General features: G+C 39.3%; 4 protein-coding genes across 4 annotated transcripts in view; 1 reads left to right on the top strand and 3 right to left on the bottom strand.

The window, feature by feature from the left end:
* Positions 1-5,537, bottom strand: part of LOC109466136 (phospholipid-transporting ATPase ID-like) — a 29,772-nt gene extending 24,235 nt beyond the window's left edge. The window contains exons 1-2 of the mRNA XM_019763782.1: positions 5,143-5,537; positions 1,022-1,093 (exon numbers count right to left, since the gene is read on the bottom strand). Coding sequence (XP_019619341.1) covers positions 1,022-1,061 — 40 coding nt within the window. The 5' untranslated portion in view covers positions 1,062-1,093; positions 5,143-5,537. The remainder of the gene's footprint in view (positions 1-1,021; positions 1,094-5,142) is intronic.
* A 4,444-nt stretch (positions 5,538-9,981) lies between these two features.
* Positions 9,982-11,707, bottom strand: LOC109466081 (40S ribosomal protein S18). Its single transcript, XM_019763690.1, has 3 exons — positions 11,490-11,707; positions 10,658-10,832; positions 9,982-10,211 (listed from the first exon to the last, which is right to left on the bottom strand). Exons 1-3 carry the CDS (start codon positions 11,603-11,605, stop codon positions 10,044-10,046), a joined length of 459 nt encoding a protein of 152 aa, XP_019619249.1. The 5' UTR covers positions 11,606-11,707; the 3' UTR covers positions 9,982-10,043.
* A 186-nt stretch (positions 11,708-11,893) lies between these two features.
* Positions 11,894-17,902, top strand: LOC109466080 (stomatin-like protein 2, mitochondrial). The gene is made up of 11 exons (XM_019763689.1): positions 11,894-12,015; positions 13,019-13,159; positions 13,469-13,568; positions 13,885-13,943; positions 14,349-14,421; positions 14,689-14,748; positions 14,911-14,967; positions 15,489-15,581; positions 16,017-16,115; positions 16,629-16,837; positions 17,078-17,902. The coding sequence occupies exons 1-11, from the start codon at positions 11,944-11,946 to the stop codon at positions 17,270-17,272; spliced, it is 1,158 nt and encodes a 385-aa protein (XP_019619248.1). The 5' UTR covers positions 11,894-11,943; the 3' UTR covers positions 17,273-17,902.
* A 463-nt stretch (positions 17,903-18,365) lies between these two features.
* On the bottom strand, positions 18,366-23,205 carry LOC109466079 (glycosylated lysosomal membrane protein A-like). Its single transcript, XM_019763688.1, has 7 exons — positions 22,846-23,205; positions 21,874-22,173; positions 21,406-21,609; positions 20,776-21,000; positions 20,216-20,341; positions 19,816-19,958; positions 18,366-19,372 (listed from the first exon to the last, which is right to left on the bottom strand). Exons 1-7 carry the CDS (start codon positions 22,954-22,956, stop codon positions 19,162-19,164), a joined length of 1,320 nt encoding a protein of 439 aa, XP_019619247.1. The 5' UTR covers positions 22,957-23,205; the 3' UTR covers positions 18,366-19,161.
* Positions 23,206-25,267: the final 2,062 nt, after the last annotated feature.

Here is a 25,267-nt window from a genome sequence, read left to right as displayed (position 1 = left end):
ATAATCTTCAGTTTTTATCCAGTGATTGTGAAACTTGCAGATGGTATACCTTGGTTGAGTACCCTTGCAATTTTGTCTGTAAATTCATTCCTTTTTCTTGTATACAGTTATGCTTTCTATGATTAATGTTGTTTTGACACAAATTTTTGACAACACGCGAGTATCAAATGCAAACAATACCCTGTCCTCAATTATCCATTGATTTCTGATGATAAGAGAGTCCACGAGGTGATCTTCAAAATGTGCCTTCACTAATTTTTGCAGGCCATTGTCATTACTTCCTCCAATTATCTACTATGGTGACAAGAGAGGCACAGACAAACAATCCTAAACAGATACAACACACATGCTAGATAGGTAAAAAATTCATCTGCATGATGTATATTGTGGCCATTGGGTAGCCGTGGCCATGCGATCTTATGGCCATTGGGTAGCCGTACAAGGCAGCCTAGCTATATTCATCAAACATTTTCTCTGTCACACAAACTATGTAACAGTAAAGGTGCAAAAAAGAAAAGCTTAAATTAATATAAAAGGTCAAGTATTAAATGTTAGATCCCAAGGTCTAGTTACAACTTAAAAGCTACAGTAACGCGTACCAAAGTCTATGTATTGAGGGATATCCCACAATGTTTTGTTGGATGCTGGTACACATACCTAAATTGTCACTGTACCTTTTGGTTGTAAAGATACTAAGGGGGGCTTGTGATCCTACATTACGTATTACTAAATATAATGTGGTTTATCTAATACTAGTATATCAATTGTAGCTTGCTTTTCTATGGATGATTCCTGAATATTGCAGCTTTCTTCTGTGTTATTTAGGATTAAATCAACTAGCCAAACAAACAAACAGACAGGATAGTGTACAAATAGATGCCTGAAATAAAGATGGACACAATGTATGCAAAAGACTAAAACTACAGTAACTCTGCGTAGCTTCACTACCAATAGAGCCAGAATGGCCAAACATCACACAAGTGCATATGCATACTAGATACATAAATCATAGGTTACATACCTTCTTCCTTTTTGCGGAAACAGTTAAGGCAGCCCTTCATCTTTCCCCTTTGCTGTTATGATCTTCTCGACTCTGTGGGAAGGAACAATGCAGGAATACAATGATAACACCGAAGTCTCATTGTACAAATTGGCTGATACCTATTAATAATTGATGTCCATGGTTGCCTAGATGCAGTGGCGTCCTCGCACTTGCTGAAAAGTAGGGACGGCCAAAGCTTGTTAAGCCCTAATTAGTGCAATGGGCAATCAAATAGGGTGTGTCGGGTGTGGTCGATTCTATCTAATTAGTTCTATCAATTTGAGAATAGATTGGTACATTTTGCTACACCCACAATTATGGACCTACAAGGAACATATCAAAGGATAACATACATCAAAGAAGGCTTATTTTGTCAACCTCAAAGCTTGTGACTGGGAAACCGATTAGTGATATTTAGGTCACCCCAATTTGATTTAAAATATTTTTTTAGTTCTCAGACATAAAAAGAGACCATGTGTCAGACAGTCATCATCGAGAATGGAGGACTATCAAAATCAGCAATAATTCAACATGACAACAGAGTCTACAAGGAAATTTGCACCCACAGAAAATGTACCTTCAAAACTGTCCCAAGAGCACTCAGGTCTATGTTTACAGGTGGTCACAGGACTTTAATGCTTGTGACATAGACAGGATTCTTAATGCTTGTGAATTGATGGGAAAAATTATCTAAGGGACCATAAAGTGGCCAAGTGGTCCTTATGTAGGGGTGATCACTTAATGTACATGTAGGTATGACATGTAAGTTTTCCTCCTAGCCCTGTTTTCGTAATTATAATAATAATGTCACTTGCTCAATTTTGAGTTTAAAATATTCAAGGAATCAAGGAAAATCAAGGAAAGAAACTGCTTATCTACAACAAAATTTTAGAACAAATTAGTTTGGGGCATAAGGTACTTTTCTCATTTTAGTTTCTGGCAACTCAACTCTTTCTCCTTGTACTGATATGTGTCCCTTCAAAGAATCCACAGTGGAATGTAAAATACCCTGTCTAGACAGAAGTTATCACCAGCAAGAGACAAATAAAGGTATCTACCTCAATTTATCCGCACAATATATCACATGTTTTGCAATACTGCATATATCATAGATGAAGTGATAAAAATCTTTCTAACCCTTTATTCCCCAGACTCCTATTCTAACTTACCAGGATTAATTAGTTATGAAAAAGACATGGTAGGAGTGAGATGTAACCAAGCATTAAATTGAATGCAGAATTGTATAATTACTTGATATTGGAAGGTAACTCCCTTGTGCTACATTTTTTTACAAAAGAGACTGTTCCATATAAGTAGCCAGTGCTTGTATTGGAGATGTTCCTTTGGTTGAATTTATGGAAGGATGAAAAAAAAACTCTCTAGAAAGTCTAGTAAATTCAAGTGAAGAATCAAAACCAAAACCAGTTGATGATATTTAAGATATTTGAGATAGCAGAGAACATGCTAATAATACCATCATGTTACACCACTTGACACATGCACAGAGCACATGACTTCATCTAGGTCAGACATCAAGTATCTACCACACACACTCTTTCTGGATATATAACATGTATTATGATAATCTATGTATTTGATACATAAAAATCAGTCCTGACTCTTCGTGTGATCCCCATATATGATATAGATGGTTCCCTTGACCTATATAGAGGATCTCTTGACCTAGGGCCCATGTATTAGTGTTATGAACATTGCATATATCAGGGCCAAGGACATGGCACACACAGCACACATGGCTAAAAATGTCCACCTGTAAGACCTGTTTTTGCAGCACCATTTTTTTACACAGAAAATATCATAAAGACTAGTAATTTAGCATTGTAAAATAGTTCATATCTAATTTTACATACATTGTAAATCACAATTTGAAATGTGTACATCATGTATCAAAATGAAGAAATGCTGTAAAAAAACTAAATGGTCATAAACACTAGGTATATGTGAACCTAATATCATATCACTGTTTTTCATGAAGTTGATTTTTGAGGAAGGACAGTTTACACTCTAGGTTTATTTCTGCAACAATTGATGTTCCTCTTACATGGCTCTAAAACAATTTATCCACTGACCTATTAATGGATTTGCCTGGAGGGGTCAAAGGTTAATAAATGGGCTACAGCTGTATTGTTTATGAGCGAGAATATACGGCCAGACTGGACTGACAACATGTCAATGTTCATTGGGAAAGTGGGGAGGGGGGAGTCAAAGCATTCTCCACCAAAAACACTGAGGCAGTAATTTTATAGAGGTTCTCTATCTGGGCAATTTTGAAATTTCCTTCCTGATCATAAACACCCTCTAGACCAGAAAAGCAACAACAAAAGTGTAGTCTAAAATGCCAAAATGCCTCCAAGTGGCCTTCATTTTACCACTGCCTGGGGCTATACAGAAAACCCTGTTGTTTACTGTCAGCCCACTTCTTCGATATGTATTTACATGTACTACTCCTTGGGCCCTTGTAGTCTTGCTAGACGGTCTACAGCTTCTCGCTACTAAACAGTACTGAGAACTATGATATATGAGAAACAAACAGATAATTGGTGTACCTTAGCATGTACCGCCCCCACAACTACATGTATCCCCGGTTAGAGGACCGGTCAAGAGACCAGTATGCAACTAGATAAATAAAAGGTGTTGACATCATCCAGTCAGGACCAATACTTGTACACAGGACTAGACGTATCCACCTGCAACCTGCAGTTAGTAGGAAAAATTGCAAAAAAAAAGCAATACAAACTACCTGCAGTTAAGCACTTTTTGGTATATATATGCAAGCTCATATGTTGTATTCGTATATAAGTTTAAGCGTTTCGAGCTCTGCAAAGTATAGTACTTGACATTAAATTCCTCAGCATGGTACTTGGCAGTAAATTCATTGGGGGTAACATAATATGGGTGTGGGTTCTTTCTGGGTTACTGCAGACCTCTTCCTAGTAACAAGAGGAACAAGGGACTAAGGTCTAGTAACGTCACACTATATACAATCAGACCTGCTCTTGATAACTGACGTGACATAATTTGAATGTTTGTTTTCACTTCTCTCTGGTGCCTGGTCATGCTTCCCCTGTATGGCAGATCTACTATAGTATGGGTGGTCATGCGTATAATTATGCCTCTGGACCTGTAAAGTTGAATGTTCAAACCGTGGCCATTGTCGCTTACACGACCTGCGCGCTACTTGAAAGATTTTCGTGGGAACATTAGGCCAAAGGTCCTATGTTTGAGGACAGACACATCTCGATCACCACTTGTTGTCGATGCGTGAAGACCAGAACAATTAGTGTGGCCATGTGCAGCTAATATTGAAGTCATATACTTACTCAAGTACAAAAACAGGTGTGCTGTACCTTGAGGCAGTTTACTGCTTATCAAAACACTTCAAACAGCAAATTTTGAAGGAGACCTGCTAAAAAAACTCACTGTTTTTACAAATTATTGACCAAGGACTGAACTGAACAGTTCAATTACTCCTTATAATTACAAATTTACAAGTTATTGATAACCAAATATGTACAAATTCAGTTGCAGAAGAAGGTCATTGTGTATGATCCAGCTATACCAGATAAATTCCTATATGGAATCAGACTGCATTCTAATATGATCATCTCTCCCATATTGGAAGAACGCTCTTGACTTGATAAGGACAAGATTCTCCAAATAACGTTACATGTCTAGATATGACAGACACTATGATAACGTCACCAGAGTAGACGAAAACAAGGATCAGACACGCCTACACGACCATTGAAGACCGAACAAAAGGCCCCAAAAGGGTGCGGACACAAAGCATGCATGAGGGTAAACATGATCAAACACGGAAGAGATAGGGTGGAGCTGTGTACAACATGCCCTGCCGGTTGATCAGGTCAAATCATTTCCAGATGCATGTGAGGCGTTACAATAACATATGAAACACACTCTTCCAAACAGCGTTTAGCAATGTTTACACTATTTTTTTCGTATCGTCAAGGTTTTCACAAGAGATTATACTCGTTTTATAAAAAGGAAATGATTTCCTTCTCGCCTACAACAACCCACACCTGTCAGAATGCAGAACTGAAAACTTCGTACATACACACCGGAGGAGAGAGATCTGAATGACCGATCGTGCTGGTTCCCCCGTAGCTCGTGCGTGGCTGTTAGTCCCTCATCGGTGGAGGCGGCAAATGAGAAGTTCAGCAGTTTACCGGTTCGGCCGCGAAACTCTAATCTTGTACTCGATACAGTCACGCTATTTTCTCCTATATGCAGTCGTTCACACCGTATCCAGCGACGCCATGTTAGGGACTGTACGATGTATAGCGAGGGGGTAATGGTGCTCGTTGTGTTGGATTTTAAAACAAATTCCAGGGCTCCACCTGGTTTTAAAAAATCAATTTATTTTCACCTGGTTAAATCTATTTTTCATAACCCTACCCCTAACTTAACAAAAAATCCATTGCCCCCTCGACTCTGACCATTAGCCCTACCTCCCCCGGTAAATATCGCACAGTCCCAGTGCGCGAACACCGGAACAGCAGGAACGTGTACGTCTCACGACCACGTGATCACGGGCCAACCCAACACCCCAACCGGCAGACACGAGGGATTTATCTTCAAGCAGATGTATGGTAATGGTTTGTGTGCGCTGACACCTGTCGCTGGTATTGCTCTAGAAGGGAAGAAGGTGGTTAGTCGGGTAGTTTGCCCTCATGATGAGGATATGTTTCCGGAGACCTTGATTGGTTAGCTGGTGAAACTTGAAACTTGGTACGGTCGGTGGATCGGTCGGTCGTTGGCGCCCTCTTAATCTTATCTTAAGACGTTCTAATTTGCATGGCTTTGTTTCTATAGACACAGTTCCCAGGGTTGTTGATGTCGGCCCAGCCTATCGTTTTCTCAGACCACTTGAACTTATTTTGAATCACTGGGTGGCGACATTATGTTTGGTTGCTTGAACAAGTGACCGTACTGTATGGAACAGGTTGTTTTTAAATCTTTGAGCCTTTGTAACGTAACATATTCCTACTCTCCAAGCAAATTTAAAGGTTTACATTCGCCTTATTTTGACGTGTTCATGTTCATACTATACACATGCAAATGTATAGGTCTTACTCCTACAGGCTAAAACAACTAACATTGCAAACAAAGTAAAAAATCAAAGGGATCAAAAGTTGTTAAAAAGTGGAGGAGCTAGATTATGTACTAGTATATTTTGAATGCCTTGCGGAAGAATACTGTCTACGCAGGCTCAGATCAATCATCTTCAAATAAAAAGGAACGTCAGATGGGTAAAGAAATTATCAATCTGCAAGCATAAAGGACAAACGCTTGACCTTAAGATAATAACGATTATAGGATTTAACATGTTTTCCTACTGGCATCGCTCGCGTTATAGGATATCGAGGTCGTGGATTTTGGTTTCGGGTTTAAGCTCAATAACGTCGCGAAACTGTGACATTAGTCGAAGATAACCGGACCAGATACAACTGTGATATTTTAGGCTGCTCTATATGTACTTACTGAGTATGTTAGTATCAATGTGGGCAAGCGCAAATATGTACAAGATCCATTTTTTTCCAGTTTATGATATGCTGTTCACAGAACAGGGTCAGAGATGTTCTGTCTATGGTGCTGAAAACGAAGCTATTTTGCACATGAAAATGTCATCCGCAAACCCTTGTCTCCACTAACCTAACCGTGCGCACAATTAACTGCCCAGGACCTACATACATGTAACGCTAATCTCTTTCAAATACGTACACGACACGATGACAGATCTGTGTGTTTGAGGGAGGGACTGTAGTGGATGATATCTGGCAATGTAGTTTCCGTCAGGGTTTCCTCCTATTTTATTTTGATACCTGATTCAACTTCTTGAAATCATTCCAACCAGATAATACATCTGGCGCCCCTCTGGGCGTCACGACTAGAAGAAATTATGACATATGTGCCGGGGGACAGAATGTCGTCATCAGAAGTACCCGAACCATCATCTACAATTTCAGAGGGGTCCCTTGGGTTGTGCATTCTTATCCGCGGAAACACTTTGCCATCTATTGAAGATACCCTATGAGATAATATTCAGAAAATTAAGCTGTCAGAATTTTAAAACTGTTAATTTCAGTCCGTGCATTTTTGATAGCCAAGTTGTTTTGCCAGGAGGCCAACTTGGGTTGGAATCTTGAATGTTGTGGCAACAAAGCGCCTACTAAAAAAAATGAGAGAACGTCCTACTTTATGCGTACAAAATATATGTATACGGACAAGGAGAGTCTGCCTACTGTTCTCCGCAATTTTGACAAGTGGAGATGCGTGGATTTTATTATAACGCGAGTGAGCCGACGTCATGATACCAGCTGCGTACACAGTAATCACCCATGAAATATATCACCATAGCTGGGCCAAGGACCACAAAATTGCAAAGCACTGCACATTGGTTTCGCGGAAGGTCCCCAACCCCTGAGCCTCTCATCATTGATGATTACACCCGGCAGTGACGCGCACGGTTATCAAAGGTCCTGGCGTCGCGATCTTGGCACGAATTGGAATCGGAATTTGATGGGTAACATCGCGTCTTCCGTGACTAGCAGGGGTCTTATCTTTTAATTAAAGCCTTTTCGGAACCTCTCGGTCTCGGATCTTCAGGCTGTGTACATTTGTAAATCGGCTTGATATATCTCTGTAATTTTTCACGGAAGCTGCGTTCGGACGTCCTTGCTGTTACCCAATAGTGAGTTATTCATAGCAGTGCCTTCCAGTGCAATAATGTCGTGTGAAATTAAGTGAATTGATCGAGACAAAGATCTACATAAAAGAATATAATAATTGATGAGTGCGTGAATTCCCAAGCCTTTAACACACTTTGTGATGAATATAAACCGACAATTTATGCATTTCTCATATTGAAAGATGTGCTCATGAAGTTACTCTGAGATGCACACGTTGGAAATCATTGTACCGGGGCTAACACAACAAAATATATAACATGTGTACTAGTAATTCCCATTGAAGACTCGTTGAACCAGCAGACGAAGTTATGGTTTGAAGAGTAGTACTAGTGTGACTCATTTTATCATGGAAGCACAGTCCCTGTACAAACAAATGTACTAGTACTGACACATCTATACAATTACACCTATACAGTTGGCGTCACGCCCAAGGGCGGTTACACCAGGTACACAGATATAGTAACGCCCATGTCAATCCCAGGGATATATGCCCGAGGGAGTGCAGGGAGACTGATCCGTTCAACGGACCTTTCTGGTCAGTAATGAGTGCTGTACTGAGGCACACCTCTATCTCGTCCCAACTCCTAGTATATACGAAGTACGTCTGCAACTTTTATGTTTGTACACGTTTGGAATGGGTTCAAGCCTGCTCAAAGGGTTGGCGCTTTAATTGTTCCGTGCTCCATTACATACTTCGGAAAATAATTTCATCTGGTTGACAGAACATAGCTATATACAGGGCATTGGGATATTTTTTTCAGAACCAGAGATTGTGACCTTGCTTGCAATACCCTTCGTTTAATACATATATACTAGTTTCTGCCGCGCTAAATTTGATGGTTTCCGTTTTCATCAACATCTACATCAGAACACAATAGCCGGAACTTAACAGAAAGCGCAAGAAAACGGCAATATTATTAGTGTGCTGCTTTGTAGGCTAGCTCAAGCTACAGACCACAGTCCGTGCACCAAAAGCAAACATTCACTCATCCCCGCTTGTTACACCGGGATCGATTTCATTGACTGATGAAATCAATAAAATCAGTTCATTTTCCTGCAAGCGTTTGGTATTCCGCTCGTTTTCCCTAACCACTGGAATATATCATACTCCTGTGTTTCTGCATGGGAATAGCCCCTGGGTTTTCTCATTATGCGGGGCATTTCTCTTTTGCGGAAATAATTTGTTTCATTTGTGAAGGACTGATACTGGTAAAGGGGACCGCTAGCTAGGGGCCAAAAGGAAACCAATTTTACTGGAAGCGCTCGTGCCAATATGATCTATAGATCTTAGACATTGACAAACGGTACAAATTAGAAGAGAAATACGTGACAAGGATGACTTTGTTTTTAAGTAAGGGGATCAATATGACTAGGGTGCAATCACCATTTCTTATTACACATAGTATTTCTTGTAAAAAAAACTCAGATCATGGATGAACAGTGCTACCCCAGTACTGTAGTATATCGTAAGTACAGATGGAAGAAAAAATTGACATGGAAATGGGGTGTTACAAACTACATGTACCTTGAAGTTCATATACCACAAAGTCTGGAAAGATGTCTATACCCACTGAACAACCTGATGCCTGCAAATGATTGATTCTTAGAGATCATGAAAGAACTGACCATAGATTTATAGTACATTTACAGTGTACTTTCCATCATATCTTGGGTACTTATTCATTTATTTATTTCTGTCTTCTTTATACAGGGTAGACGCACTCAGTACAATATACTGCTTCACAGGCGTGCCCTGTACAGATGGTACCATTAAGACATTTGTTCCTCCACTGCACTAAGAATATCTGCAGCATAGCAACAAATGCGGATGGTACCCAGGCTATTATATTCCCATTATGTGACAGCTGAACTTTGTCTTTGTATGACTTTCACTTTCTAGTATTTCCTACTGTCCCAAGAATGCTCTCAATTTGATAAACCTATCAAACCACAACATGACTGGGTCCTTTAATAGCAATCAGGTGACAAGTACTGCAAGGCCAATAATATTTGAATTTCATGCTCATCAACAGGGTTCAGACACAAGTGTCATTTTTAAGCAATATTGCTTCAATTTGTGAGAGCCATCAATCTGCTCTTTTTTGGGGGGCCACTACAGATTCTTTTAATGAAGGCTAAAGTTGAGCCAGTGGTGCTAAAACTACAGATGCTTTATCTAAGATGAAGGAAACAAAGAACCAACACTTCTACAGCTTTCAATACATTTATTTGCTGCTTCTCATGGTTGTACAACAACGAGGATTTCCATTCTACTTCTTCTTGGACACACCCACAGTGCGACCCCTCCGGCCGGTGGTCTTGGTGTGCTGACCGCGCACACGCAGGCCCCAGTAGTGACGCAGGCCGCGATGGGCACGGATCTTCTTCAGACGCTCCAGATCCTCACGCAGCTTGTTGTCCAGCGAGTTGGCCATCACCTAGGGAAAGTGGGGAAAATGGACTTTTAAGTTGACCAAAAGTTTCCAAATGTTGACTTATTTACAAAACTATAATGTATGATCTGCATGTAGGAATATTTACAGGCTGGAAATACAGGTTTCATGTGTTTAGAGTTACTGTCAATCACTTTATATTTGCAGTACTTTTATGTTCGCGGTCCTTGCCGTCACTTCTGTACTGCGAATTTATCTTACCACAAAAATAATTCTCTGACTTTCTTTCTTCTGCACCTGCCACTACTGTGTATATAGTTCCGCGAACACGACCGATGTTTCCAGATGTTTAGTATTGATTAAAACAATATCACAATTGCCATTTGCAGTGAGAGTTTGCCGTGAGATGTCACAGCGAATTATGACTAACTTTAAATGCTGCTAACATTTAAAAATTTACAGTACAGCCCTCAGGAAAATGTGGAACCTACCTGGCTGTACTTGCCATCCTTGACGTCCTTCTGCCTGTTGAGGAACCAGTCGGGGATCTTGTACTGGCGAGGGTTCTGCATGATGGTGATGAGACGTTCCACCTCCTCGTCACTCAGCTCACCTGCACGCTTCGACAGGTCAATGTCGGCCTTCTTACACACAATGTTGGAATACCTGCAGAGGCCAACAGAAACAGTCAGTTAATTTTTTTTTTCATATGTTAAAAAATCTAGTTGCCTGGAATAAGGGGCTGACATGAAATATGAATGACCACAAAATACGCCCAAAAGAAACATGTTTGAAATGTATATCAGGCAGATCTATATCAGTCTGACTGACATAAACTAGCCTGATAATGCATAATTTGGTAAGTTGTGTATTTTAATAGTAAGTTGTTCTATTCAAAAGAAATTCAACTCCTGGCTATAACTAGAATTTTTTGGCCAAACCAAAACACCTTCCAATTCTGGACGTTCCAGGACATAAATGGAATCAATATGTACAGTCGTGAGATGCGACAAAACTATTTTTGTTGCCATCTTACTTCTTACTAAATCTTAGCACTAGAACTAGTAGTATAGTAGCAGGCTAACTCCTTACCAGACCATGTATACAACACTACAGAAGTTGAAGCTAGGTGGTTTTTGCCACTTTTGACGCAGTATACCATATATGCAGTTATATATGCCAATTATGATCTATTCATGGACGATATTTGTGCGCTAACTTCTTAAAACTATGAACGCATGGCAGCTATAGCCGACGTACACGAGGTCATGTGGCATGGAAATTTGCTCAAGTCAGTAGTACCACTGCCAGTTTTCCTCTTACCTGCGCCCAACACCCTTGATCGACGTCAAAGCAAACATGATTTTCCGACGCCCATCGATGTTGGTGTTCATCACACGCAAAATGTGCTGGAATTTCTCGGGTATTACCAAACTCATGGTGATTTTTCTTCGCTTCTTCCTGAGAAGAGCCCACCGTGCCACGAACAAAATGGCGGAAAGGACCTGGCACAGCGCGCATGTCTGAAACTGCTATCCGGAATATTCCATCATGTGGTATCTCTGAGGGGATGTCAGCGTAATCCCGTCATAAATAACTTAATCATTAGCATTTACACATCATTTATGGTTATTTGCATAAGAATTTTATACTTCAAAAGTATTAAGGTGATTAAATTTAGTCTGTCAAACTATTTGAGCCGGTCAAATGGTTTCATTCTGACTATTTCACCACTACCCAAAGTGAGCTGTGCAATTGACATTACAGAGGTGACAAGATGGCTGGTGTTGTAAGAAGTGGGGCACTCAGCATGGCACTGAGAATCGGGGCTAGAACTCGCCCTCAAACGGTAAATTGATAGATTTTGGAGTTGCGTTGCTGCCCTTGAAGTGTTAAGATTCAGTGTTGTATATTTGGTGTTGGTATGCTGTCTCCCGAGCCAAATAAATTATCATAGATGCATGTTGCATGTTATGCATGTTGCAATCGCCATGCTGCTCTCTCTTCCAGTTCCACCAAGAACAAAACCACTAGAATTTATAACTTCGGTACTGTCTCGTTTACTGGTCACTACGGACACAGATTTTTTTCGAACTCACGGGGCAGGGTAGTTCCCAACAATGTACAAGGAACATCTTCAATTTGACACAAGTTGTGTTGTGTGTCCTTTGTACTATTATAGATTAAATCTTGCAGGTTATGCAAGTTTAGTTACTGTAAATGCATTTACCTTCGGTGGGATTTATTTTGTGGCTGGAGGGAAAAGGAAGTTTTTGCAGTGTTTGAAGTTTGTGGTTAAAACAACACTATGATAAATGATCATAAAAGATGTATTAATCATTTAATGGTACATATGTATTATGATTTTGTGATATGTCAACACTCAAATAAAACAACTCAGAACATTTTACTGTGTTTATACTAAGGTTGAAAAGCTGAAACTGGATAAGCTCAAAATGCAGCATGGAGGAATTTTTTGAGATGTTAGCAGAAATCTAAACAACTTCAGCAGATCAAAACAATACTAGTACTACTGTACAGTCTGTAGTACTTGATTTTGCTATTATGATAATACAATCATGAATCCATCTTCCTTCGGGCACTTGTATTATGCCAAATATACCAGCCATGTGATAGCCAGCCAGGCTGCAAGGTGATTGGCTGCTAACTTTCCTCCCAACAACAGGAGGGGGAGTATTTGATTGGCTGTTGGTTAGCCAGCAGAAACGCCTGAAGAAAATCACCAGTCTAAGTTTGATGGGCAATGATGCAATAAGAAAATCATACAAGTATATTTGTTACTGTGTAAGACAAACAAAAAGTGTGAGTTGTTTGTTTGTTTTTGTTTACAGGGGCTGTTTCCCCAGACGAGTTTGACCCATCTCGCCCGACATGCCAGTGGACTGCCCATGAATACTGTCATCTTGTTCGTTCCACAACAAGAGGCCTGGGTGGTGGAACGGATGGGCAGATATCACAGGATTCTTGAACCGGTAAATAAAGACTTCCTCTTTCCTAGAAATTGAACTATCAGCAAGTATTGTAGAGGCATCTTCATTGGTATGAAACGTGCTCGCAATTATATATTGAAAGTTGAAGTTGTGACTTACTTCATTTGGTGTGTTATAACCTACCACTACCCTGTTACTACAATATCTGCAAAGCTGGTGTGTTGTGCCAAAGGCTTATTCTATTTGATAAACAATACAGATCTAATACAGATATTCCTGTTATTTGTCACTGAACAAGTACTGATAATGTATGAAATATCAGATTCAAATGCCTTTTATATTCTGTTACAGGGTTTCAACCTCCTCATTCCAATTCTGGACAGAATTAAGTATGTTCAGTCACTCAAGGAAATCGTCATTGATATCCCAGAGCAGAGTGCTATCACAATAGGTGAGTTTGACATGAATTTATATGTATATTTTTCTCCCTTTCCTTATACATGTATTTGTGTTCCTCATGGTTAGTACATGTATCAGGGCCCATTTTTTCTTGTTTATATTTTACTAATTGAAGAAAATTCCAACCCTCAGTGATCCCAGTATAGAGTACTAAGTTGTGGTATAAACCATGATATACCAAGTACAGCTAGAAACATAGGGAACACTATATTTTGATGACTTATCCTTCCATCCTTTATGTCTGAATGCTTCCATGCTATGAGACTGTTAGATCGACATCGGTACCGTTTCATTATTTCTCCATCCAGATAACGTGACACTGCAAATAGACGGGGTATTGTACCTGAGGATTTTGGACCCATACAAGGTATGCAAATGATTCCTGCGGTCAAATTTTCTTGGCAATTGGGCAAGATAAAGACGTTTTATTTATGGCATTGTCATAGGAACATGCAAAGCTCATAAAATATTCATCTGTACAATAGCTCCTGACAAGGTCAATCCAATTTAGGGGCTGCAAATATATATATACAATCTTCCTGTGTCAAGTTTTACAACATACTTTCTAAAAGATATATAGATACATGTATTATGCTGACATTAAACCTGGTGGTGTGTTACTACGGCATTACATCATCCTTTCCTCACTTGTTTTACCATTAATAAACTTAGGAGTTAAACCACCCATAATTGAAGCTGTTGGATGTTTGATTTCGTAGTCATATACATGTATCATTATGTATACAAAATGTATGTGCTTGTGTTTTACTAGGCAAGTTATGGTGTTGAGGACCCAGAGTATGCTGTAACACAACTAGCACAGACCACTATGAGGTCAGAAATAGGTAAGACAGCATTTAAGATATACAATTCTTAACACTTCATATGTCTATAACATGACCCTTTGGCATAGCAGATTAATGACAATGCCACTCACCATATGGGTCAATATAAAAAGTATAATGTATCACCACAATTTAAGATATTGTGTTACCTTTTTTTCTACAATTGATATGCATGTGTTGATAGATGGAATAATAAAAAAGTATCTGATACATGTATTTTATGTCAAGTATGAAAATAATTGTTCACCTGTTGTCTTTGTTCTTTAGGTAAAATAACAATGGATCAAGTTTTCAAAGAAAGGGAGGTTCTGAATGTTGCAATTGTAGGTAAGTACATTTTGCTCATCATGTTATTGGCTGATTATATGGGACCTCCATGTTTGAAGTTATCTTTTTATTCTAATGGGAAACTCTAGTGGAACATGTTTTGTTGGAGACTAAATTATCCAGCCAGTTTTGATGATAAGAGTTTTTCATGTTTCTTTTCAGATGCCATTAACCTTGCTGCAGATGCTTGGGGGATGAGGTGTTTGAGATATGAAATACGTGAGTCAACACTATATATTCATAAGAAGCCTGAACAGTCTTGTCTGCCTTCTGTGATATCTTGTAAGAAGTACAAAATCAAAAACAAACATAATTGGGTTTTGGTCATAATACTATTAAATGTGGTTTCCTTTATTCTCAGTTTTACATTATAGTGCTGTAGCGACAACAAAATCTAAGGGCATGCCATTATACTACAACAATTAATGTATGCTGTGGCAAAAGCTATACATTAGTGGTGAGATTTGAATATTCATGTTGCTAGTAACTGCCAGTGACCATTAGGAGTAAAAGTGTATATGATATTATCATATAATATTTTGGCATTTCTGGGGGAAAAGTCCATTCAATCACAATGTGAAAGACTTGATAATTGTGCTACCAGTATGCTTATAAAGTAATACACATCTATAATTCACAAATATCCACATACACCTAGTTATGAATAACTATGATCTATACTTGTTTGAACTGTCCCTGCACTTGTGATCTTAACAAAAAATGTCAACTGTACAATGTAGGTGACATCCAGATGCCAGACAGAGTGAAGGAGGCCATGGTCATGCAAGTGGAGGCCGAGAGGAAGAAGAGGGCAGCCATTTTGGAATCAGAAGGTTTGTCTGTCAAAAGAACAAAACATATTTGTTGTTATGGAGTGGAGCTTATAATGTAAGTGATGCTTTAGAGTTGAGCTGATAGTGTGCATTTGGTAAGTAAAATACTGTGTAAGACCGGACTGATCCACTTTGATCCACCCAAAACAGTATAGACACCCTAATTAAGAGTGGTGGGTATTGTTGAGGTGTGGCTCTCCACAAACATGGACCTTTAGCCATCTTAGAGGATGCCCCTAAAACAGGTACTCATTCTCAACTGAGTGAGCACAATATTAAGGCCAGCTAGGGATTCATCCAGGCTTCTTTAGATGGCATCATCTGATGTCCTCGTTTAAGGTTCAGTTGATTCAAACCCATAACTGTTGAAGTTCATGAGTTTTAATGTACCTTTGCAAAGACCCAACAAAAATCATTTCTCTGTCAATTGGCAAGGTCTGAGGGAGGCAGAGATCAACGTTGCTGAGGGGAAGAAGAAAGCCCGCATTCTGGCATCAGAGGCTGTTAGGATGGAGGAGACCAACCGAGCAGAGGGTTAGTACTCAGTTGTTATACTGCAATCATTTTGTCTTCTCATTTTAGCCTCTGTGTACAGAGTTTTGTTTTCAGTGTGCCTGTTTATTTGTGTGCCTGAAGTTACTTGAATTCAGAAGAGTCACAGGAAGGGAGGGTTGATGAAATGCCTGAAACCAAAGACGGACAGGAAGGTCATGGTACTAGTAGACACTTTGTGGACACTGACAGGAATTTAGGTCAAAGGTTGCAGAAAGGTCTCCAAATAGATTGTCATACTGAATGATGTATTATGCCAAAACATACATTACAAGTTGATGTGGATTTCTGCATGCACAGTTGTCACTATTGGACTGATTTCAACACCACTGTAGATTTACAGATGTTGTAATTTAGTTGCTTCTATATGTACTTTTCTCTGCAAAAGCTCCATCCTTACTACTAGTAGTTTTCTCTACGCTTAAACTCTCTACTAGTGGTTTTCTCTAACCTTAAAGTCTCTAACAACATGCCTTGAAAATTTTCTACTACTAGGAGAGGCCAATGCAATCACCCTTCGAGCCAAGGCCAGGGCGGAATCCTTGCAGGTTGTATCAGAGGTCATCGGAAAGCAGTATGGGTCCCAGGCAGCGTCGCTGAACGTAGCGGAACAGTACGTGCAAGCTTTCAGCCACCTGGCGAAGACAGGCAACACACTGGTCCTGCCGTCCAACACAGGAGATGTCAGCAGCATGGTCGCTCAGGTCAGTACAGGCTACAGCTATGTAACTCTAAAATGTAATTCTAAAATTTTCAGTGTTTTCTCATCTGGGACCTCATCACAAAATCGTTGGTGTAACATATACATGTATGTATGCCATTGATTTATGTAATATCTGCATTGTATCAAGCAGTACAGTACATGTATGTTAGGATTTTGTATCAAAAGTACATGCACTACTGTGACAGTGTATCTAACTGTCTTGTAATTTTTTGTTCTTCAGGCTATGGCTATCTACGGAAACCTCAACCAACACAATCAGAAACAGTTGGAAGCTCCAGACACTACAACTACTGAAGAAAAGAAGGAAGATTCCCCCATGAAAGATGTAGTATTGTACATTGTAGTGAAAGATACGTTCATGTGCATTTCTCTCCCATACAGTAAACAATTAGATGTTTTTGTATTTTATTATTAAGTTAATAACAGTGTACAGCCTTAGACCTTTTGGCATTATTCAATTTATTCACTGATTTAGTCACTGAAGTTTGTGCCCATACCTGTGATATATTCAGTAATATGAATAAAGAAATTCCTTTAGTGGTGGAGTCCCCAAAATAAGCATATGTACTTGTCATGCAAAGCTACAAATGTAAGTTGTACCAATTTTAGTGGTATTCGTTCCAGCGATCCGTTTTGTACCAACTTCATGGCATGAACTTCCTTGAACTACATTTTGTATCAAATACTTTTTGTGTGAAGTACCCTTAAATGCCTCTATTTTGCACCAAGAATAGCATCAGAATTCATTTGATTTCTTCTTGCGACAAACTGTAAAATGAAAAGGCTTAGAATCTGTGCTAGTCTGCAGTAACTAGGTACATGTATCATGATTTATCTCAGTCAGAGTCTGACAGCAGTCTTGAGAAACTACAATGTATGTCTTTTAAGGTAAGACCATAGTATGACTGACACTTCTGTGTGTCAGAATTTTCTGATCAAATGTACATTAATGATTTTCCAATTTTGTTTACTGGTGCAAAAGAGATGTACATGTAATACCTTTTGAAAAGTTTGACATAATAGAAGCTTCCTGTTTAAACAAGTAGAATTTGTTTATTGTTTACATCTTCCAAACAACAGTGCATCTTTAGTAGAAAGTATCCTTTTTGGCACTGCCTCAGGGGTTGAGCCTGTTGTATACATTTTGTATTTATTATTTTCCATTCATGTTGCCATTTTAGTTGGTGCTTCCTGTGGTTCTACAGCAGTTCCTGTAGACAGACCTCTATATTTTGAACAATCCTAACAAAACTACAGCTAGCCTCAAGAAAGCACAGTTTTCCAGTATTCTGTGTAACTTGTAATGAAAAATGCTCAAAAACATACACAGTTAAGTGGCATTTTATTTCCTCTGTACTCCTCCTCTGCTGTCTTACTCAGCAATTGCGCACAACCATTACAAGTAGCCCATGCTTTCACGGATCCTTTTCGTGGGCAGATATTATATATTCTAATTATTATAATTCTGTATTCTACCTGTATTCCACAATAACTAGGTGGTTTTATCTTGAATAGAACCTCCTTGCTGTAACAAAGGCATTACTGTGCACAAGGCCAAATTATACAGACAGAACATGAAGATATCTTTAATACAACTTGAGAAATACTCTTAATGCAATATGAAAGCTACAGTGATCAAGAAAATGTACATATTCTATATGCAATACCATGGCATGTGGTATGATAGTACATGTAAATCAATTTCACATCAGATTCCAAATGCAGGCCATTCAATTTCAAGCCAGGTAAATGAAGTCTGGTATCCTGGTACAGGCTGTACTGGAGAGCAGAGCCAATCCCTCTCCTTCCACCACCTCCATGTCTTTATTTTTTTCTCCCCAACCAAAGACAAGTACCCATTTACACCTGGTCGGAGCAAGGGAAGTCGTACAAGGTGCCTTTCCCAAGGGCACAACATCTAGCCAGGAATCAATTTCTGTGACCTTGCAATCCCGTGTCCACTAGCCTACCTTCTAGACCGTTGACACCACAAAGCCTAGCCTCATGAAATATTGCAAAAGTTACCAGCTCTTCTGCAACAAAATACGCAATACAAGACCTCAAAGATGCAGCATGGAGAAAATAACAGGGCTTGCAAATACAGAGGAGGTCTACCCATAAAGTGCAGACTTGACACCAACCTTGCAGCAAATCCTTTTGCAAATTGCCTTTATTCCTGTTACATTCAGAGCAACTCTGCTTTGGCATTATCTATCTAACACTATTGTTTTAAAGTTTTAGCAGTGAGAATGGCATGATTGGAAATTTGTGTCCACGTCACCAATACTTTGCATTAGGTGGATCCTAATTAATGACATCTGTTTCACTGCCGTTTACCCTGGTGTACTCGTCTTTTTCCTTTTCGCCTTTTTCGCTATCCTTCCGCCTGCAGCACATGAACAGTCCTCCAAACATGATGATGGCCACGGGGATGCCCAGTCCTGTCGAAATCACTACGATAATCAGGAGGGACAGCTTTTCAGATGGAGGCGCGCCATACCCCACAGATGCAGTCCTGCAAAAGGAGTTAGAAAAACTATCAGCAATATTGTTGTTTACACCATGCAAGGGTTTTATTTCTGGGGCAGCTAAAAATTGGGGCAGCTTCTTCCAGCTTGTGTAGCTTGTTTTTACACTTCACAAAATGCAAAATAATGAAGTGAAGCTATCAATCACAGATTCTACCAACAATATTTTCAGTTTTGCCTTTCTTATAAAAGGCCCATCCACACTAGGTTTGATGTCAATACACTCGAATCTTTGAAACCTATAAATAACAGGGCCAAGGATGAAACTCCATGGAACACTAGATTTTATAATCATTTTGGCAACTATCATCATCAACTCAAAATTTCAATCATTGTATATAAATAGCTATAGAAGCCTCCTTTTTACTATGACAAAACAGTAACTGTAACAGTCCATAGTAATGCACAGTTTACCACAAGATGCACTTACCAACTTGTAAAATTGGTAGCAACATAGGACCCATCACCAGTTAGACCAAAGGATATGTTCAATGCTTTTCTCTGTAAGCTGTCCATGTTAGTGAAGTATGCTCTTGCAATTGTGTCAGCTGGTATTCCTTTGGTATCGAGGTCCTGAAAATGAATACACCATGACTTTAGGGGCATGTTAAAAAGAGAAAGAAATCTATAGATTCTAAAATCTAGGTGAGTAACTGTGTTTTAATGGTAACATTCCTGAAAATGATGTACACATTCGTTCATTCAATCTTGGTAATTTCTTAAAACAAGTTTCAAAAGTCTTGAAAGGAGTTAATATTATTACAACACAAACTTTCTTGATATCCTTGATGCCACTCACAAATGTTAACATAAATCAGTCAAGTACAAACCTTAAGATTGTACGTTTTTGTGGGTGTGGCAACTCCCATTGTCCTGGTGTGTTTTGTGTAGCAGACAGGTTTCCACTGGACATAGCTCTCTGTCTGGTCACTGTGCATTGTGGTCAGTTCAAACAACTGTAAATCAAGAAAGAATCCTCCATATTACACACCCTAACTATTACATTCAGGTATAGATTTGTTTCAAGGGGTTGAGCTGTAGTTTTGTTTCTCTGTATTTCCACCTTCAGTTTATACCTTAGTTTATCATTAGATTTATTCAAATTTGGCTGCATAGTTTTCAAAAGTAAGAAATGTTAACATCTGGAAACAATCATCTATTAACCAAAGATTGACTTGCCCCATGGCCAACCTACATGCAAAGCGAAAAGATTCTATTAGTAGTACAATGTAGGTGAATTCAAAAGGTATCAAAAGTTACTGTGAGGGTATATATATTTTCCAAACTTCTTTAAATTCCAACATCACCCAAGGACATTATATAGCAGTCCTTGCATCAACTTTGGACACAACAGTTTAAAGACTTTTCAAAAAGGATGAACAACACTTACCTGAAACACACCAGGAGTATACTCATCATCTATAGACTGCAGTTTTTTCAAGTCAACGTGCATGCCTTTCTTATCCTCCGTAATGAACGTGAGTTCCATGGCGTAACGGGACATATTGCCACGGGGTTCCACAGAGTCTATGGTGAAGTCAAACTGAGTCTGGTTTGACGTGTACTGAAGGTGGGGAAGGTCTGCTGATCGGTCGTCTGTGCTGAAGGCATGGATCTGTAAAAAAAAAAAAAAAACATTAAAGCAGTCCTCATCAACTAAGATGAAGCATGATGCTCTCGACTCTTGTAGCTAGCTAGTAGCTACCATGCGATTTTTCTGTCGCTCATGTTTTCTGGGCTGCCCTTACTCTTGCAAAGGTTAGCTCCCCCGAACCTGGGGCCACCAGTTTTATGACCTTACCTGTAAAGATGATGACAAATTTGTGGGGTACGTCTAAGAGGCGCGATGGGGCATGCAAATTCCTTGAAATTCATTGATACGTGATCAACGGATAAAGAATTGAATTGTTAATGTTGATTGGTGTTTTCCCCCTCTGCATACTTACCCTTTACACGCAATCCTCACAGCAAATCGTATAAATAATCACATCACCAGCTGGTAAAAACATTTAAATCTCACCTTAAATGAAATGCTGCCATTCTGGAACAGGGACTCCATGTCGGACTGTGTCGTAGTTCCTGTGAAGTTGCCCGTGAGGCTTGTAGCGTTCATGGTGACGTTAAAGTCGTCCCACCTCATCTGGGCCAGGTCGTATGCTTCAAACATTCCCGTGTTGTCTTCTGGGAGCTCGGACTTGTCATGGAGGTCTTCATATTCCCAAATCTAATAAAGAAAAGTGGGATGTTGTTTTACTCAATATACATGTACCATTTAAATCTTTGAAAATGGTTTTCAATGACTATATTCCAGACAAAAGTGTGAAGAAGAGTAGCCTCCTTTGCAGGCATATGCCATCCCTGGAACTAGGGTTGGCGGCCGGAGCTTCTAAAGCATTCGATCTACGTTTGATCAGAAAATCGTGAAACTTTCAAATCAGCGCACAAGAAGAAGAGCACAAAATTCCTAAATACAGTTCATTTCACATACCTTGTTAAATATCACAGCCATGGAGAAGTCCACTGCGTTGCTGGGTTCAACTGTTATCGCTCCACTGATGCCACCTTTTGTTGTCCTCAACAGTTTTTCCCAGTCTACTGTCAGCTTGGACTCCTTAGACGTGGTGTGAACCATAAGTACAGTGGGCGCTCCTATCGTGCTCCAGACGTAGTGGATTGAGTCTCTGTTGCCCCTGGCCAGAACGTGGACGAGGTTACTGTGGGAGTTGTTGTCATTCGACGAGGACTGGCACTCTGTGATGTTGCATCCTGGGTTATAGTGCATGGACACCTGGTACAGGGGTAAACATACAGATCTCACATCACAAGTTCCCAACTGATCATTTTTTCAAAAGAATCTACACACCAGACCTATGGAGAACTATAGGGGTGACTCTGCATGGCTTTAAAAGTGAGCCATAGAAAAGCAGCTATTGAAAAAGCATTCCACATTGTGAAAATTAAGTATAGGACACAAATACAGAATAAAACTACTATATTTCTATAAATCAACTTATAATCATAATAATCATAATGGATATTGCTGGCTTGATATAACGTTACTACAGAGTAGGAATACTTTTTATTGTTGTCAAATTTCACATGCTCAGTAGACAGCGCAATTTACTGTTACCAACAATGATTAAAAATTATCATTCATTAACAAAAAATGTGATCATCACATAATAAAGTTATTGAGGCCTTTTTAATTTTTTTATAGAATAATACTGTAAATAATATTGAATAATGTCCTTATTAAATATCACCCAAATGATCTACTGGACTCTTACTAATGTTGATAAATATTACTGATTACAAATGGTAAGCAACACAATTCATGTTATATAATTTACGTTTGTTACCCTCCCCCAAAGGCTGAGATTAATTATTGAGAGGGCGAATTGGGTAAGACAGAGATGGTTACACACCAAGACCCGGCACTATTTTGTCACAGTCAACACACCTGTCTACTGAAGGAGTCGTTTCCGACAACCAGTGATGTCAAGACGAAGAAGGCGAAGGAAAACCTTGACCAACAGGTGTACACTCTCCTTGCCTGCCTGGATGCCGCCATTTTGCTTTCACGTGACGTGCAAGGTTACCACAGGTCACCGACCCAGGAGGTGGGAGCAAGACTGTAGGTCAGCCCTCTTTGATTTCCAAGCAGATGTAAAACAGAATTTTGCATGAAATTTGCCCAGGAAATTGTCTTTGGCACCATGGCGTTTGACACCAGAACTTAGCCTCATGTACTCTGGAAGAGGCAAACTGTACTCCTTTCATATACTTTACTAGTAATGGGGGACCAACACCCCTGGCAAGTGGTGGTTGAAAATTTGCTCTCTGTGTAACTTTGTGTTGGAATAGAGTTCAACATTTTACTATGATCCCTGGCATGTTTTCTATTTCAAAGTATTTGACCAAAGTTTGAGGCCTGGTACTGAATGTTTCAATTTAGTTACCACTGACAAAACACCATCTTTTGTTACTATGTTCGCCACCAAAAAAGAAAAGCCTGCATCTAAAGTTCACAACATATTTTATTACATCCATAGACTTTGTGTAAATCTATTACCAGTACAGTATTTTACAGATGGACGATCTCCAAATATCTTTAGCAAGTCCCTTTACTTTGCTTAGTTCTATTTCTGCTAACATCATGTTGCTGTAGTTGTTGCAATTTGGCAGGTCATATTTTGCTTGCCATTGTAAACGTTCAACTTTTCAGTAATTCATAATCTCAAGTTGATCTTTGTTACAAATCATTTCATTTCAGTTTTTGTAATCTGCATCATCTAAGCAGTGCTCAGCCAACAAATCCATTCCAAACGCAAATGGATTCTAAGATAAATGGATTTGGGGTCCTAGGCGCATGTGTTCTGGATGACAACTGATAGTTATCACCAGGTAACAACTACATCTCTATATTTGTCTTGAATACATCACATTTAAACATGAAAGCTGGTTTATAAATGTAGAAAATAGCTGTTCATGGTGCAACAGTCTAGATTTGAAATTACAGAGCTAACGTACCGAAAATGTAGTGCAAGTGAGACAACCTCGCCAAGGGTTTGGCTGCTAATAGAACAACTCAATTGGTGAGTTTATCTTCCAATTAGTCCATGGTTATTTATTTGCCATGTTTTGACACATTGCCAGCACCAAATTACCAGCCATGCCTACAGTTTGTATTGCACAAACAGCAACCCTTGTAAACCAGTAATCTGTCCTTTGGGAGGCTTTAACGCTGACCAGCTCTTAACCAATTAGACACTAGTAACCCAACATAACCAATGAACAACACCTGAGCATGGGTCAGGGTTTATTTGAATGACTAGTGCCTGTCACACACCAGTTTACAACAGGTCACCACTAGGGTAATACAAGCTGCAGGCCCGGTAGACAAGACCTGAAAATTACCCCAAACCCAAACAATTACCTGCTAGTGACAGTTAAAATGGGTGTATCAGCTTTATCAGCACAACTTTTCATAGATACCAGTGTTTTACATAAGAATGTTTCTATATATGGTAGACAAGGCATGAACAACTTTCTCCTTATGTTCACACCATTCATCAGGCACATCACTATTTCATATCAGTCCTTGATCTTTATGAAATGTCAGTTGTAACATACTGCAAGTCCAGACATCACTGTGGCTGGATTTCTGAATCTACACTATGTTCGCATTACAAAAATAATGACGTCAAGTGCAACATCAGCAAAAATGCACACAAGGCAGAACAAGATATGGTCAGGATGTACATACATGTATTTATGCAAATTATGGTGCCATGGGCATTTGCCATGCATCAGAAACAAAACGGATTTAATCACTGATTTCGTTATATACTAGTAACTTTTAATTTAAACGAGCTGTACTGACTGAATCCCACTTTGTCCAATTCAATAGCCCTCTCACAACAAAACACACAGAAATATAACAAAATCTTTTAGATCTTTTTTGGGGGATACTGACAACCGTACCATTCAATTTGCTTTTTTTTTTTTGAATATAATATTAGTGGTCTGCTGCTGTATGCTTGGGGATCACAACAAAATAGAATGCATGTTATTTCACAGTTAATGCTACACCTTTGTTGGCCTTGCTGCGTTCATAATGTATTTACATCCCTTCATTTGCATGAACCCTAATCAAATGGCCTGGCCTAGCAAACACTCTAATATTGGTTAATTTGCTACATTAACAATTCATGTGATAGTGCCAGAGATTTGACACTGTTTGTCCTCAACTACTATTGCAAAACGGAACAAATTTCCTCACAGCTATCTAAAGGAAACAGCAGAATATACATAAAACATCAAAATGACCACCATCTTCAGGCAAATATTACAACTCTGGCAATATCTACAGAACAAAGAAG

This window comes from Branchiostoma belcheri, unplaced genomic scaffold, assembly GCF_001625305.1.
Source record: "Branchiostoma belcheri isolate BF01 breed outbred unplaced genomic scaffold, Haploidv18h27 scaffold16, whole genome shotgun sequence".
Taxonomy (NCBI): domain Eukaryota; kingdom Metazoa; phylum Chordata; class Leptocardii; order Amphioxiformes; family Branchiostomatidae; genus Branchiostoma; species Branchiostoma belcheri.
The sequence above is the reverse complement of the archived record's forward strand: the minus strand, read 5'-3'. Positions and strand labels throughout refer to the sequence as shown.